The sequence below is a fragment of the Lithobates pipiens genome, unplaced genomic scaffold, assembly GCF_037356315.1.
Source record: "Lithobates pipiens isolate NorthernLeopardFrog02 unplaced genomic scaffold, aLitPip1_a1.2 Scaffold_8, whole genome shotgun sequence".
Lineage (NCBI taxonomy): Eukaryota > Metazoa > Chordata > Amphibia > Anura > Ranidae > Lithobates > Lithobates pipiens.
The window spans coordinates 147,614,926-147,632,861 of NW_027507903.1; the positions used below are offsets into that span (position 1 = coordinate 147,614,926).

At 46.2% G+C, this 17,936-nt stretch overlaps 1 protein-coding gene and 1 long non-coding RNA gene across 3 annotated transcripts in view; one reads left to right on the forward strand and one right to left on the reverse strand.

Moving 5' to 3' along the window:
• The window catches only part of LOC143963348 (uncharacterized), a 154,274-nt gene that overhangs the window by 58,597 nt on the left and 77,741 nt on the right, over nt 1-17,936 (forward strand). The gene's annotated exons all lie outside the window — the stretch shown is intronic.
• Nucleotides 1-17,936, reverse strand: part of MEST (mesoderm specific transcript) — a 77,038-nt gene that overhangs the window by 35,323 nt on the left and 23,779 nt on the right. The window contains exons 4-6 of one of the 2 annotated variants that reach the window (XM_077472040.1): nt 11,261-11,338; nt 11,051-11,187; nt 9,016-9,074 (exon numbers count right to left, since the gene is read on the reverse strand). In XM_077472040.1, coding sequence (XP_077328166.1) covers nt 9,016-9,074; nt 11,051-11,187; nt 11,261-11,338 — 274 coding nt within the window. Of the gene's footprint in view, nt 1-9,015; nt 9,075-11,048; nt 11,188-11,260; nt 11,339-17,936 lie in introns of both variants that reach the window. The other variant, XM_077472041.1, reaches the window with a different exon arrangement.

Here is a 17,936-nt window from a genome sequence, read left to right on the forward strand (position 1 = left end):
CCTTTCCTGGGGTAAGAATACCTTCTTCTGAACGGTATCTATGAGATCAGCCCTGCAATCTCCTTGATGGCTTTAAGGAGGATTTCTCTAGGTTGAGCATCCAGGCTAGGAATTCTAGGTAACTCACAGCTGAAACTAAACTTTGGCTTAGGCAGGTTAACAACTGATCTACTAAGAGCAGATCATCTAAGTGGGCTAGAATTGTTATACCCTGAGCCCTTAACCTGGATAAAGGAGGGGCCAGGATCTTTGTGAATACCCACGGTGCAGTAGCTAGACCAAATGGCAGAGCTACAAACTGAAAATGATGATTTTCGAGCCCGGGAAAATTGGCACATGGAGATAAGCATCCTTGATGTTGATTGATGACAAAAATTCTTCTCCTTGTAGGATTGAGACAGCCGATCGAAGTTACTCAATGCTTGGTGCTCCCACTCAGAATACATAAGCTTCTTTAGCCATGAATGGATAGGAAAGGTATCAGATTGGGGAGGCTTTAGTGATCCCAAACCAGAGGTGGGCTCATCGATTGACTGCGTTACAGGCAGCAAAAAAGTTGAGCAGACCAATTTAGTGAGGGAGTGTACCAACAGTCTCTCCTGTGAGGCCAATCCTTCCATATTAGGATCTACGGAAGAGGAGTCAGCCCCTTCCTGATCTTTTGAGAGAATTCCATGATCTCTCGCCCCTTGTTCCTTAGTATGAGGGTCCTGAGCAGTGAGCGGGGATCTGCTATGATTAAGCCCATGGCAGGAAGCAAATAAAGTGTCAATCTTCTGTTCCAAACTTGGAATTGTAGAAGAAAAAAATAAATAAAACTAATCTCAGTAATATATAGGGGCTGTAGTGTCAAGAGCTGCTGCAACACCAGTCCCCCCTGATGGCTCACTCTGACCGGCCACATCACTCTCAGAGGAGGATGCCATCTTTTTAGATATGGATCTAGGTTGTCATGAAACAAATCCTCTAGAACTCTGAGGTGTCCCTTGTCCCCCCTTCCGCTCATAGCCAGATGCACAAGGCAGAGGCACTGCCAGAAGGAATGCATACACTGCTTAGGCTATAGTCCAGCACAATTGCTGCTATTAATGTCCACCCTGCTGCAGCAGTAAAAATGTGTCAAAAGGAAATGCCTGTGTCACCAAACCTGTTAATGCCCCCTTTTGCTCGTGTCCCTCCACAACCTGCAGTAACACAAAGGTGCTTTTAAAACTTTGCCTGCTCGTGTTGTGTGTCAGAACGCTGACAAGCCCCACCCCCCCCCCCCCCCCCAGTTGCCTACAGCGGCTCCTCTTCCTTGCTTAAAATAAAGCTTTCCCACACGAGCGGCAGACTACAGGTCCTCTCAGACATACAGGAAGAAACAGCATGATGCGGGGGGTCTGCAAGCCACCAAGCAGCGCGCTGATCATGCCAGTTCTCTCTGCGAGTTAAGGCTGTTCGAGTTCATTAAAAGTCAGCAGCTACAAAAAAAATAAAAAATAAAATAAAGTATAGCTGCTGACTTAAAAACAAATTCACACGTCCTACGGTCCAGCAAAGCGGCCGTTTAAGCCCTCAGCTCTCCCTGGCATCAGCATTGCAAGTGTGGGCACCCGGTTGTAAGAGCTTACAGCTTCACAGCTGGGTGCGCACCATGGAAGTCGGGATCGCTCTCTCCTGAATGCCCGAGCAATCTTCTGGGACGTGTCCCAGAAGATGAGGGGGAGAGCAGAACTTTTGCTCGAGTCGCCTAGGTGGCCCGAACTGAAGTGGGAGCAGGTACCTGCTCCCCCACCCACCTCCAAAAACAAACAACACACACACACACACACGATATGCTAACCTAATTGACACAAGACTGCAGAGAAAACATGGAAAAAAAAAAAAAAAAAAAAAAAAAAAAAAAAAAGTGTTTAAACAAAGCAATGCATACCATAAGTATCATTTGGGGAGTTATGTTGCTTTGCCTTTTACTTTAAAATGCATTTGAACTGCAGTGGTACATTGATCAGCTATAACTTTATGATCACCCACCCAATATTGAGTATGTCCTTTTTGAGCAGTCAAAGCAGTTCTGTCCCATCAAGGCATGGGCACCACTAGACCTCTGAAAGGTAGCAATAACGTTTAGGTAGGTGGTACATTTCAAGTGGCATCCATATAAATGGCAGGACCCAAGGTTTCCTAAAGAAGAATTGCACTAAGAATCACACTGCCTCTGCCGGGTTGCCTTCTTGGCATATAGCATCCTGGTGCCATCTCTTCTCTAGGTAAGCAATGCACATGCACCCAGCCATCCACATGGTTCACAATTCAGACTAGGCTACCTTCTTCCATTGCTCCATGGTCCAGTTCTGATACTCATGCTTTCAACTTTAGGGACAACATGTTCACTTACTGCCCAACATAGCCCTTGACTTTCAGATGCCAATTTAATAAAACAAATTAAAATGTTATTCATGCCATGCCAGTGGTCAAAGTTATGGCTCACTGGTGTAATGGCTTGAGTAGTTCCAGAACTGGAGCTTTAGAAACTTTCAAGATCTGGAGCTCGGGGTTGGTTTAACCTTTAGTGCAAACCTGCAACTTGAGCACAACTGCTGAAAAATAGGATTTTCTTTGTAATTCACTGACCGACACAGCTCCTCTTAGCCATTGGGTTGTTGGCCTTATCACTAGGAGAATACTAGGCATTAGTTATAACACAACACTCAGAACTCTTAGTTCCGCCCACGGGGGTGGTCCCTTGGGTAACAACCCTCCCGTCTGCAGACAGACCTCAGTACGTCAACAAGCAGTATAATGTAAAGATAAAAAAGGAGGCGCGGGTGCTGTGTCGGTCAGTGAATTACAGAGAACGAGATTTTACGGAGAGCACAAAAAATGATTTTCTCTGATATTAACCGACCGACAGCTCCTTTTAGCCATTGGGACACCCCCAAGCAGTGCCAAACGAGGGGTCAGAAAAACAGCATAAAACTTCTTCCACCATGGCAAGTGGGAACTAGTGAAACTTTACCCACAAATCAGCGTATACTCAACAGGCGTGATCACCCAAAGCCGCACCAAACTGCGGAAGTAATGCAACAGTGCATTAACATAACAGTACTGTGTTTTTAATCGAAAAAACCCTGAAAATATAGATTGCATATTCAATTGCAACTACACGGTCGCCTGAAAAACTTTGCGGCCAAAGCAGGCAGCTGATGCATGGACGTCTACCTTTTAGAACTTGGTAAACGTGTGGACAGACGACCAGGTCGCCGCTTTACACACTTGAGCGGCAGACGCTTGGTGTCGGGAGGCCCAAGATGTTCGATTGCCCTTGTGGAGTGGGTCGTGACCGGAAAGGGGGGCACCTGCCCCTTCAAGGCGTAGGCTTGTACTACAATCTGTCTGATCCACCTGGAAATTGTGGCCGACGAGACCGCCATGCCTTTCTTTGGACCAGCCACTGAAACAAATAGTGAGTGACTTCCAAAAAGGGAACCGTGGCAGACAAGTACACCTTTAGAGCCCGAACCACATCCAGATCGTGAAGGGACACCTCCTTAGGGTGCTTCTGCTTAGGACACAGAGATGGTAATATAATATCCTCATTGATATGAAAGCCGAGACCACTTTCGGTAGAAAAGAAAGTTGCGGACGCAACACCACCTTATCCTTGTGGATAACCAGATTGGCGGCCTTGTCTTGCAAGTCACCCTGTTCTGAAACACTCCTGGCTGATGTGATGGCCACTAGGAAGACCACTTTCTGGGAAAGTCAACAGGGGAATCTCCCTGATATTTTCAAATGGCGGTTTTTAAAGCGCCATCAACACCAGGTTCAAATCCCAAGGCGGCAACGGTGGACGCACCGGAGGGACTACATGTCATACCCCCTGAACAAAAAAGGTACTCACTAAGGAGTGAGATGCCAGGGGTTGCTGGAAAAAAATAAATAAATAAATAAAATAAAAAAACACAGCCAAGACTGAAATTTGCCCTTTATGGTGCTTAACGCCAATTTCTTTTCTACTTCTTGCTGAAGAAACAGCAGGATCCTGGATATAGAAAAGGAGCGCGGATGCCATCCTTTCCTTTCTCCTCACACATGGAGATGTAGGCCTTCCAGGTACAATGGTATATCTTCCGAGAAGAAGATTTTAGTGCTCTCAACATAGTCGGGAATCACCGAGTCCGACATACCCCGTTTCCTCAACACCTGGCTCTCAAGTATGGAGACTTGGATCTTGAGACAGAAGGTCCTCACGCAACGGCAGTCACCAGGGAGCGTCTGCCACCAGACACCAGGTCTGCGTCCCAGGGACGCTGAGGCCAATCTGGGGCAACCAGTATCACTGGGATCCCGTCGGCTTGCACTCTAGTGAAGGAAAGGCGTAGATCAGCTGGTACTGATCCTACGGAGCCACCAACGCATCTGCCCACGGATCTCATCCTAGACACGAATCTTGGCACCTTCCAATTGAGACGTGAGGCCAGCAGATTCAAGTCTGGTGTGCCCCACTTCAGGCACAGTAACCTAATATATCTCCGGATGCAATGCCTATTCTCCTGGGTCCAGCATCTGTCAACTCAGATAGTCCGCCATTCCCGGGATGTAAATGGCAGACAGGGCCGATACGCGTCGCTCTGCCCACTGAAGTATGTGAGTGACCTCCCTTGCAGCGGCTGAGCTTCTTGTTCCCCCTTGGTAATTGACGTATGCCACCACAGTGGCGTTGTCTGACTGGATCCTGATCGGACGCCCTTGCAGTCTCGTCGACCATGTGGAGAGGCATAGCCTGATCGCTCTCAATTCGAGCAGATTGATCGGCAACTTGGATTCTTCCGCCGACCAGAGGCCCTGAGCCGACTGAACCCCCATCACTCCACCCCAGCAGGGTAGACTGGCATCCGTAGTGATCACTGTCAATCTCAGAGGTAGGAATGATTTTCCTGACTGAATCACCCGGGACCTCAACCACCATATCAGTGAGTCTGACCGACTGGCTCACCTGGATCTGTCGATCCACGGACAACTGAGATTTGTCCCATTTTGTTAAATTATCAATTTTTGTTAAATTATTATTTTATTAAATTATTAACAAATTTTATAATTTATGTGGAACTGGGCATAAGGCACTGCCTTGAAGGAGGCTACCATGAGGCCCAGTACTCGCATGTAAAAGTGGAGTGATGACCACTTGCAGTTCATCAGCAGATTTACCGCTGATCTCAGAGTCTGCAGCTTGTCTGACGGGAGAAACTCTCGCTTCCATGGAGTCCAGCAGCAAGCCTAGGTACTCCAGACGCTGGGTCGGTACAATCACTGACTTCCTTAAGTTCAACAGCCACCCAAATTCTCGCAGGGTCTGCATGGTGATCGCCACATCCTCCTCTAATTCTGAGGCAGAAAATGCCCTCAGGAGGAGATAGTCTGGGTATCCAACGTTGCCGTCCAACGCCAAAACTGGAGCCAATACCTTGGTAAAGACTCGGGGGGGCTGATGCCAGACCAAAAGGAAGAGCCACAAACTGGTAGTGGGCTTCCGACTGCAAACCACAGAAACTTTTGATGCCGAAGGCAAATGGGTATGTGCAGGTAAGCATCCTGGATGTCTAAGGACCCCAAGGAGTCCCTTTGGAGTGCAGCGACTACTGAGCAAACCAATTCCATTCTGAACCTCTGCACTTTTACAAAGTGATTCTTGGGAACCACAGATTTGAGTAGAATCCCTGGAAGCGTTCCGATTGCGGAACAGGTACAATCACCCCGCAGTCCCTTATCGCCCCCCAAAGGGCCTCCCGGTGAGAGTGGGATACGGGTATGCTGGAGGGGAAGAATCTGTTTGGCGGCCAAGAGAGAATCTCTTGTAGCCTGTGGAAATCAGATCGCAGACCCATTGGTCAGATAACTGGGAGGACCACCGGGCTGCAAACTCCCGAAGGCGACCCCCCACCTGAGACATGGTTGGGGGCAAGCCTTCATGCGGTAGCACTTTTATTTCTCAGGCTTGCGGTTCCATGGATGTTTTTGACCATCCGTGGACGTCCTGTCGGGCTGGGGACATTTTTTGGCGAAGCTCCGGGCGGACAAAAAAGCCGTTTGAGCGGGAAAAAAAAAAAAAAAAAAAAAAAGAGGGCCATTGTCTGCGGCATGGCTCCTTAGCCTTCCTGGACTGTGGGAGTAAGGTACTCTTACCCCCAGTGGAATTTTTAATGTCATCCAAGGAGGCTCCAAAGAGCCGGTCACCAAGGAAGGGAAGATCCGTCAGGGCTTTTTTGGATGCCTGGTCAGCAGACCAGCATTTTAGCCAAATCAGGCGCCTCAGCCCCACAGCTGACACTGAAGCCCTGGATAACAGAGGGAGTATATCCAGGGCCTCATCACAGATGTACTTAAGCCTTGCATTGTTGGTCTGCTAGTTCCACGCAGACAGGAGAAGCCTGTTCTCCCAATAAGCGGGGAGAAAGTTTTGCCCATTCAGTTAGTGTGCGACACAAGTGCGGATACCAGTACAGTACTGGTCACACGGCAGACCCCACAACCATAAACAAGGAACGAGCGACTGCCTCTGCCTTCCTGTCCGTGGGATCCTTGAATGCAGGAGTCACCTCAACCGGGATCATGGTTACTTTATTTAACCTGGATACTGGGGGGTCCACGACCGGAGCCAATTCTTGAAAAGGCTCTCCTCAAAAGGGTAATGCACCTCCATGTATTTGGGGACCGAAAAGGTCCATTGTGGGCGAGCCCATTCCTTGTAAAATAAGTCAGATACGGGAACACCTTAGGTGAATGTGCTGGCTTGCGGGACCCAAAAGGGACCAGTACATCAGCAGAGGGATCCGCTGGCTCCTGAATCTTCAGGGTATCACGAACAGCTGTGATAAGTGCTCCAACAAGCGTTTTGTCGTGCCCGGACTCATCCTCACTGTCCGAATGGTCCTGGCCAGCATCATCTGACAAGACAGAGCAGGGGTCACCAGCCTCAGCAGGACCCGAGTCTGTCAGAGCTCTCCCCAGAGGACGGGGGGGCAGAGGCCTCTTTAATGCACCTTTCTTCCCACGCACCGCCTCCATCTTGGTAACGAACAAATTGAGGACTGCTGTCAGGGTGTCCATGGGCACTGTGCAGTCCGCAGGTGACCCGGTTGCAATTGCCTGGATTTAGGGGGAAGAAACACCAATTTCTGAAGCCATGCTGACCCTACCCTGTCTGCCACCCGAAGGGGACTTAGGACAGCGCCAGCCCCACCCTTCTTGCTGCCGCTGACTGAGGGGCTCTTTTCCGCCGGACTCACCACCCTGAGGAGTTCTGCGTTGTCCACAAGTAGTGCCTGTAGTCCTTGAGTGCTCCTAAGTGCAGAGGAAACAAAAGCTGTGTCGGTGGCACCCGCCCGAAATATGAGCGCAAAAACATTCTAGAAATGTGCTCAGCTTTAATAAATTGGCTGCCCAGCGTCCAGTACACAGACAGGAAACACAGGGAAAATGGCTGCGAGAGCACATGAGCCATCCTGCTGCTAGAGAACACTGAAAACGTGTTCAGGCTTCCAGAAAATGGCCACCAGTGTCCTGAATAGATCACTTGGAAAATGGCTACTTAAGCCCAGGAAGGCATGCTGCCCTCGCCCACACCTAAAATGGCTGCCAGCAGCTCCATGAGGTACAGAAAGAAAAAAAAAAAAAAAACTATTGCAGAGACACAGCGCCGCACCAGACCACAGCAGACTCTCACAGGCACCTTCCAGGGGCATAAAAACACAGGACCCAGGACACCGCTAGCCAGCCAGCCCCCCCATCCCAAGTGAGAGCCCACAGAGATCCCCTGTATATGCACACATACACCGCTCAGCAGCCACATGCAGCATCCTCCCAGGGAGGGAAGATAGGGGCAGGGGAGAGAAGAGAGGGAGGTGAGGGACCCCCGAATTGACCTCCCAGGGAATGCCCAGCTGCTCAGCCCCACGAGGCAGGGAGAGCTGTACTTACCATTCCTGAAGAGCTGGAAGACATTCCATTGCAGAACTACTCACTGATCAGTACAGGGTAGCTACTGGCCCAGCATACTGTGACGTAGACATCAGTAGCCCGGTCATATGTATGCCCCGGAGCATAAAAGCTCACCGACCACCTCTGGAGCTGAGGTTTCGTCGTGACCTGACGAGAGCATAGCTGCGGCCTGCACACACTCGATGGCCGGACTGGGGAGACTACAAGGATAAGGGTATCCAGCCTGTCACCCAGCCTGGATAGATCACAGGATCATTCATCTTGCGCAAAAAGCCCAAAAAAAAAAAAAAAAGCCAAAAAAAAAAAAAAAAAAGAAGAAGCCACAAAAAACACACAGCATGGACCGATGGGCCCGCAGGGTTCCTAGGTCCTTCTGCTTCCCTAGGCAAAATAAAACTGAGGTCTGTCAGCAGACGGGAGGGTTGTTACCCAAGGGACCGCCCCCCCGGGCGGAACGAAGAGTTCTGAGTGTTGTGTTACAACTAATGCCTAGTATTCTCCTAGTGATAAGGCCAACAACCCAATGGCTAAGAGAGGAGCTGTGTCGGTCGGTGAATATAAGAGAAACTACTTTGGAGCTCGTAATTTTGAACTACTGCAAATATAGTAATTTTGTTAGTGTACAAAGTGCAAGTGGGTCAACTCTCACTAGAATTTTTTTTAAACTGAAGACAGACAAGACACCTAGGTGTATCCATCAAGGGTGCCCCTAAAATGGATCAGTCATAGTACACCACCAGATACTGTGCTGCTCATCATCCACCAACCAAAGGGATTATGAATCCTTTGGGCATAGGTGCTGCATATACTGGTCCTATTACTTTTGAGGAGCAGTTTTAGATGATATGGCATATATATATATATATATATATATATATATATATATATATATATATATATATATATATATATATATATATATATATATATATATATATATATATATATATATATATATATATATATATATATATATATATATACACACACACATATATATACACACACACACACACACACACACACACTCACCTCCATTGGAAAGACAAAGACTGCCAATGTTAATGTGTCCTTTTTTTCTGTTATCATACCTTCAAAGAAATAATGTATAGGTGTGACGACTAGTAGATAAACACTATTTTCATGATATTTATGTCAGGTAGAAAACAAAAAGCCAAGGTATCTATCCATCAAAATAAAGGCCCCTTTCACATGGGGCTAGCCAGTGGATCACATTGTCATCGGCCCCAGGGTTTGAAGGTTATCAGGAGGAAGATGCCACCGCCTACACTGTTTAAGGATAACATTTTACATTGAAATTCCTCCTCACCTCCACAGAGCCAGTATCGCCTGCCAAATGTGACATGCCCTTTTGCTGCACCATTTTAAAAAAGTTAATTGGCTGGTTTTGACAGACAACAAAAGCAAGTTACAAATGTGCCTCTGCTGCCTGTTTTTGCCACCTGACACTGCATATGTGAAAGGGGCCAAACTATGAAGAATGTGCCAGTCTATCTTCTAATAGTACCACACTTGTGCTGTGATTGGATGAATAATTTCAATAAAAATACATCCCAAAATTTCAAAATAAAATTCATCCTAAACTAGTAGTATGGTTGAAAAACACACCTGTCCTTGGAATAAAACCCTCTATAGGATTTGGTTATAAAAAGGTTATTGCACAAGATAATATGCCTTTGGGTTTTATATGCCATTTACTCTTGCCTGGACACCATCCTAGTTTTTCACTTTGGTCTTTGGAATATGCGAGAGCTTGTTGTTTCTCAGGACGCATCGCGTTTTCAATAGGCTTATAAAAAAATAAAAAATAAAAAAAACACACCCAACCAACTATTTTGAAGGAGAGCATTAACCCTTTCATGCCTAAGTCCACTTCTGACATTTCGTGTTTACAAGTTAAATGCTGTATTTTTGCTAGAAAGTTATATATTTTTTTAGCAGAGAATAAAATGGCAATTGTTGCAATATTTTATGTATTTGTGCAGTAGGGTTTTAAATGCAACTTTTTGGGAAAAGGGACACTTGAATTTTAAAGAAATGAAACAGTAAAGTTAGCCCAATTTTTTTTGTATAATGTGAAAGCTGATGTTACGCCAAGTAAATAGATACCAAACATGTCAAGCTTTATAATTGCATGCACTTGTGGAATGGCGACAAACTACGGTACCTAAAAATCTCCATAGGCGATGCTTTAAATTTTTTTTTACAGTTACCAGATTAGCGTTCGAGCAAGAAGTCTAGCACTAGACCTCCTCTGAGGATCGTGGCAATATCTCACGAGAAGATCACTTATTGCTGACACAAGGCATGTAAACATCCCTTGTGACCGTAATAGGTGGTGACAGGTACTCTTTATGGAGGGATCGGGGGTCATCAACCTTGTCCCCACTAACAGGCCAGGATTTATGCAATACCTTGGGGAGATGCAGACTAGAATACTGCAATCACTGAGCAGCAAATTATATATCACCTGTGATTTCAGTTATCTTGCAAACCTGGCCTGTTAGTGGACCCTGAGGACAGGGTTGATGACCACTGCTCTAAAAGACCTCTGATCCCTCTTTTGCACTTCAAAGTATTCAGATTGCCGAAAACTGAGATTCTGAATTACTGTATATTTTTTTTTAAATCCAGTGCCGTCGCTTCCGTTTTTACAATCAGGAGACTGGAACGAAGTCTGTCCATTATCCCTGTAAAGCCGATTGCCCACTATAAAAACCGATATAAACCCCGAAAGCCGAGGTCCCATATATGTGTACGCTCTGCACGGGTTAAGTACCATGGGGGCTGTTCGGACGGCATTAAACCTGCATAGTACAGACCCTGAATCATGCCTATAAAAACAAGCCTTTATTTTTTACAGTTTAATTTTAAGAAGCAGCCACATAACGGTAGCTGTATGCCAGAGTGGGTGGACTTAGGAAAAGTGTCTGAGACACGGTAGCAAGTGTAATATTTGGAAGACGTGGAGCAATGCACAGCACAATTATACAAGCACACTCAATGTTTATATTTTGTCTATCCTTGTAGAGATTAGAGCACTCACCTATACAGTAGTTCCTGGGCTACAGTATCACCATAATCGTGAGACAATACGTTTATTTTTTGATCAATTAGGCCCAGGTGGCCGACAAGTGCTTCTACAATACTGGCCTGCTCAAAAATTGAATAGCGGTGGAACCTCTGTAAAAAAACAAAAGCGGACAATAAAAATGTATTTCTTAAATATGGTGGAAAATATATTTGCTATACTCACTGGTTTGTCACTGAAACCAAATCCTATGAAATCCAGTGCAATGACTCTATGAAACCTCTCAGTCAACCCTTCCCAGATCTGCAATGGAATAAGAGGTAGGTAAAGACGGCCATAAACTAAACAGATACACTGACTCCAAACTTCCCCCACAGTTCTGATATAAGGACAGTGATACTCCCAGATTTAATTTCAAAACCAAAGGAGTTCTATATCTGCTCCAATGTGAATGTGGAGCTTTCTATATTGTGAAGACCAAACAGGAATTGGGACAACGCGTGAGTAAACATCTGTTTAATATGAGGATCTGCAATTTAGATTGCCTACTTGTGTGAAACATGTGGCCAAAAAACATGGTTATAGAATGCCGGTTGTAAATTTCACTGTCCTGGACCAAGGCCATGTATCAATTAGAGGGGGGGGGGGGGGGATTGGAATAAAAAATTACAGCGTGAAATGCGCTGGATTAAACATCTAGATGCTACCACTCCTCCAGGCCTAAATGAGACAAACTTTTAGGCCTTTCCTCGATGGGTTCAGTTCAGGCAAAACTGATTAGGAATTTGATCTAATAGATTTAGCCTTTGCTGACCTAGGGCTTGTTAGGGCGATTTCTTCTTGTGCTGTTGGTCGTTTTCTTCTCCTTTTCTTGGGGGGTTATGTGTTCTCCTGTTTCCCCTTAGATTTCATCCTTCCCTTTGTCCAAGACTATACTAGGTATGGCCCATCTCTAGCTACTATATGGGGTTTTCCTCACTATTTGGTTCTTCATTACATGTGTTCTGAGATTCCCGCGATTGCTTTTTGCAATTTAGGTGTTCTGTCATAACACATGCAATGTGGTTTATTTATTGTTGTACTTAATCCTGTTCGCTGTTGATTCCTTAGGGTTTGGGATCCTCCTCCACTTGGGCATGTACCTAGGGTTTGTTAACGCCGCATTTCCGGCACACACAAGCCTACATGGAGGCTTCCTTGGGGTAACCAACGGGATGGCATTTTTTTGTCACTTGATGGTTTAGTGTGTTGGGTGGTTTTAGTTTTATCCTTGGGGTGTACACACACACACACACACCATACCAGATGTGCATTGTTCTGGTTTTTTGTGGTGTTTGGTGCCCGCACCCAAACTATTTGGGTTGTCCCCACAATTGTGCCCCTAAGACGACCCAACCGCTTTGGTGGAGCTTTCAACGCAAGGATCGAATCACCCCGGTGACACAGTGCCAGTTTTCCTGCATTGCATCATGTTTGGTGCCTTTTTTGCCAATTATGGGGTTATTTAAAGGCAAATGCCAGGGGCCCAGGAGATGTCAGCTCCATTCTTATTGATTGGGTTAAAGGGAACAGTGGTTTTCACTGGAAGGTGGACTTTTTGTGCTCGACCAGGACCAGTGGTGGTGTGGAGAATCCAGCCTATAACACTTTTTTGAAGTCTTTTGTAAGCGTTTTTATAGCCATTAATAAAAAAAAATTATTTTTTCCTGGGGGTTTTCCACTCATGTGTGTAAAACCTATGTATTTCATTCTATAAATTGTTTGTATTCTTCGTACAACCATTGTTAGATTTTCTTGTACATACAGCCTTGAAAAAAAGTGTTTATACCCCTGGAAATTTTTTCATATTACAGCTAAAAAATTTTATTGGGATTTTATGTGATAGACAAACACAAAGTGGCACATAATTGTGAAGTGGAAGGAAAATGATAAATGGTTTTCAACTTTCTTTTTTTACAAATATGTGAATAGTGTGGCATGCATTTATATTCAGCCCCCTTTACTCTGATACCCTCAACTAAAATCTAGTGGAACCAACTGCCTTCAGAAGTCACCCAATTCGTAATTAGAGTCCACCTGTGTGATTTAATCTCAGTATAAAAAAACAAAAGCTGTTCTGTGGAGCCCTCAGAGGTTTGTTTGAGAACTCTAGTGATCATGAATGCCAAGGAACACACCAGACGGGTCAGGGATAAAGTTGTGCAGAAGTTTAAAAAAAAAAAAAAAAAAAAAAAAAAAAAAACCCCAAGCTTTGAACATCTCATGGAGCGCTATTAAATCCATCATCTGAAAAAGGGAAAGAGTATGGGACAACTGAAAACCTACCAAGACATGGCTTTCCACCTAAACTGACAGGCAAGGAAAGCATAAATCAGAGAAGCAGCCAAGGAGGCCCATTGTAACTCTGGCGGAGCTGCAAATATCCACAGCTCAGGTGGAAGAATCTGTCCACATGACAACTATTAGTCATGCACTCCACAAATTTGGCCTTTATGGAAGAGTGGCAATAAGAAAGCCATTGTTGAAAGAAAGTCATAAGAAGTCCAGTTTGCAAGAAGCCATGTGGGGGATACAGTAAACATGTGGAAGAAGGTGCTCTGGTCAGATGATACCAAAATGTATCTTTTTGGCCTAAAAGCAAAACGCTATGAGTGGCGGAAAACTAAGTGCACATCACCCTGAACACACCATCCCCACCGTGAAACATGGTGGTAGCAGCATCAGGTTGTGGGGATACTTTTCCTTTTTACTCTAGATGTGCAAAGCTGGTAGAGACATACGCAAAAATACCTTCAGCTGTAATTGCAGCAAAAGGTGGTTCTACAAAGTATCGACTCAGGGGGCTGAATATAAATGCATGCCACGCTTCTCACATATTTGTAAAAACTTTTGAAAAGCCATTATTTTCCTTCCACTTCACAATTAGGTGCCACTTTGTATTGGTCCATCACATAAAATCCCAATAAAATACATTTCCGTTTTTGGTTGTAACATGATGACAAAATGTAAAATTTCAAGGGGTACGAATACTGACAGGATAGACACACACTTTGGTTTTTAATAAAATTCAAATTTGTTGCAGGAAAAAAAAAAAATGACCAGTTACACTTACCGGTAACGTCTTTTCTAGGAAATCTTCCAGGACGGCACACCTGAGAGATGACTGGTCCACCTGACAGGAAACACAATCAACAACAACAACTTTAAAAAAGTCCCCACCCCTCCCTCAGACCCTCAGTTATGGTAAAGAAAATCCCACACCAGTGTCAGAGGGAACATTCTGTGAGGAATCAATATACCACACCAATAAAACAAGGGTAGGGAAGTAGGCCTGCCGTCCTGGAAGATTTCCTAGAAAAGACGTTACCGGTAAGTGTAACTGGTCATTTTCTCCAGTCATCTTCCAGGACGGCACACCTGAGAGGATAAGCAAGAAGTTCAGGCCTACCTTTAGGGCGGGACAACCGCTTGTAGGACCTTCCTGCCAAATGCCAAATCCTGAGGGGACAACAGCTCCACTCTGTAGTGCCTCAGAAAGGTTCTATGGCTCGTCCATGTTGCTGCTCTGCAGATCTGGTCGATTGAGGCGCCTGCCCTTTCTGCCCAGGAGGTCGCTAGGGATCTGGCTGAATGCGCCTTAAGGCGGGTTGGTACTGGTTTACCTGCCTGTCTATAAGCGATGGATATGGTTTGTCTAACCCATCTAGCTATCGTTGTTTTAGATGCTTGTAGACCCTTTCTCTTCCCTGAGAAGGTGATCAATAAATGACTGGATCTCCTAAAGTCTCTCACCCTTTCTAGATAGACTAGGAGACAGCGCCTGACATCTAGGAAATGGAATCTTTCCTCTTCCTTATTCTTAGGATTCTGGCAAAAAGACGGGAGAATAATCTCCTGTGTTCTATGAAATAATGAAGCTACCTTTGGTAAATAAAGAGGATCCTGAGTGAGGATTACCCTATCCTCTAGGATGCGCAAAAACGGCTCTTTAATCGACAGAGCCTGTATATCACCCACCCTTCTGGCCGTAGTGATAGCCAGGAGGAAGGCCAACTTAAATGATAAGAGTTTAACCGAAGTTTGAGCCACCGGCTCAAAAGGCCCCCTTGTTAGGGCATCTAATACCAGGGACAGGTCCCATGGAGGGCAACTGACCGACCTAACTGGAACTACCCTTTCCCTGGCCGACAAAAATCTTTTTATCAGCGGCTCCTGTCCTAGCTTCTTATCAAAAAACACGGACAGGGCTGCCACCTGGACCTTTAGGGTGCTAACTGCCAAACCCTGGTCCACCCCCTCCTGAAGAAAGTCTAGGATGGTAGGTATCATCTGGAGAGCCCCCTCCTTAGACTGTAACCAGTGGGAGAAAACTTTCCAGACCTTTGCATAAATTTTTCTGGTGACACCCTTCCTACTGAGGAGAAGAGTATCTATCACTCTTTCCGAACAGCCCCTGTCTGAGTATTTCCCTCTCAATAGCCATGCTGTCAGAGAGAGACGACCCGGGTCGGGGTGAAAGATTGGACCCTGACTGAGTAGGTCTCGTACTGGCAGACGCAGCGGGGGAGCTATCATGAGACTCTGAATGGTGGGAAACCAAACTCTCTTGGGCCACCAGGGTGCTATCAGTATCAGGTCTGACCTTGAGTAGGTTAATTTCTGTAGGACTCTGGGAAGGAGCACCAATGGGGGAAAGGCATAAGCCAGCCTGAAATCCCACACCTGTACCAGAGCGTCTATCCCTTCTGCTTCTTGATCCTTGTAAAGGGAGAAAAACCTGAGAACCTTCGCATTCTCCCGGGAAGCGAACAAATCTATTTCTGGCTTGCCAAAATGACTGCACACCAGGAAGAAGATTTCTTTGCTCAATCCCCATTCCCCTTGAAGGATGAGCTGTCTGCTTAGAAAGTCTGCTTGCAGATTGAGTGAGCCCTTTATATGAATCGCTGACAGTGAAAGGACCCTCTTTTCTGCTTTCATAAGGATCTGTAGTGCTAACCGTCTTAGTTTGTCCGATCTTGTCCCCCCTTGGTGGTTTAGGTATGCCACCGTGACCAGGTTGTCCGAGAGGACCTGAACCTCCCTGTCCTGTAGTTCCTCTCGGAAATAGTCTAGGGCTTTGCCTACTGCCAGAAGCTCCCTGAAATTGGAAGACTCCCTGGCTTGGCTGTGGTTCCAGGACCCCTGGGTATATCGGTCTCCCAGATGAGCCCCCCCAACCCCAAGCGCTGGCGTCCGTGGTTAAGACCAAAGGGTTTACCTGAGACCAGGGGCGACCATTCAACAAATTCTGTGGGTCGAGCCACCACCGCAGAGAACGAGATACCTCCTCTGTGATGGGTACTCTGTTCTCTAATGTTTCTCTTCTTCCTCCCCATGAGGCAAGTAGGAAAGACTGAAGCTCCCGAGAATGGAGTTGTGCCCAGGTTACTGCCGGAATGCAGGCCGTCATGAGACCCAGCAGTCTCATTATATATCTCAGAGAGGCTTCTCCTCTTTCGAGAAGGGTGACAACCGCATTCTGGACCTTCGTTACCTTCTCTGTTGGTAAGAAGACCCTCTGTGCCTGCGAGTCTAACAGGTAACCTAGGTATAGTTTGGACTGAGATGGAGTCAGTGAGGACTTCTCCCGACTGACCATCCAGCCCAAGGTCTCCAGAGTTTCTAACACGATATCTCTGTTTATTACCGCTTGCCTCTGATCCACACTGTAGATCAGCAAGTCGTCCAGATAGGGTATTAACCCTATCCCCTGCAGATGTAGATATGCTACAACTTCGGCTAACACCTTTGTGAATATCCTTGGACTTGCCGCCAGCCCAAAGGGAAGAGCCCTGAACTGCCAGTGTTGCACCCTCTGCTGTATGCAAACTGCGAAGCGTAGGTACTTCTGGTGTTCGGGGGCAATGGGTACGTGTAGATAAGCGTCTTTTAGGTCCAGGGTGACCATAAAGACTCCTCTCTGCAGATGTTTTCTTACTGAGTAAATACTCTCCATCCTGAACTTCTTGTGAAGTAGGTAACGGTTGAGTCTTCTCAAATTTATTATCAACCGAAATTTTCCTGAGGGTTTTGGAACCACAAATACGTGTGAGTAAAAACCCTGGGTGAGCCGATTGGTTGGTACTGGAGCAATAACCCCTTGCTCTGCTAGCTCCCTTAGATTTTTCAGTAACCCTTCTGCCTTGGTTGGGTCCCTGGGAGGAAAAGTAACCCAAAACTCCTGTGGGGGATGGGTCTGAAACTCCAGTTTGTATCCCACTTCTAAAAGATTTAAAATGTATGGACTCTGCGTAATCCTTTCCCACTGGGGAAGGAAGTCGCTGAGTCTTGCGCCTACCTTTATGGTGGCGTCATTTGCCTTCTTTCTGAGAGGCTCCAGAACTGGAGAAAAGAATTGCACTCTTTTCTTTTCCTTTTCCCAAGTTCCATTTCCTCCTTTGTTCAGCTTTCCCCTTATGATGGGTCTTTGAATAGGGGCCTCGAAATTTTTTTACCCCTTTCCTTCTTGGGCCTTACCGGGAATTTCTTACCCTTCTCAGTAGATCGGGACAAAACCTGATCTAGGCCTGAACCAAACAGCAGGGAACCTTCAAAGGGGATGCCGCAAAGGCGAGACTTGGAAGTAAAATCTCCATCCCAGGTCTTGACCCATAGTGCCCTCCTGGCAGAGTTCAAAAGTGCTGCTGCTTTAGCTGTGGTCCTAACAGTCTCCACCGCTGCATCTGCCACATAAGCTACTGCTCGACTGATTACCTCCAGCGAGTCTACGATCTCTTTACTCTCCCTACTGCGGGAAACGTGATCCATTAATTTGCCAAGCCAGGTGTCAGCATTCCTGGCTACACAGGCGGAAGCTAGGGTAGGCGCCATTGCTGCCGCATTCGCCTCCCAGGCTCTT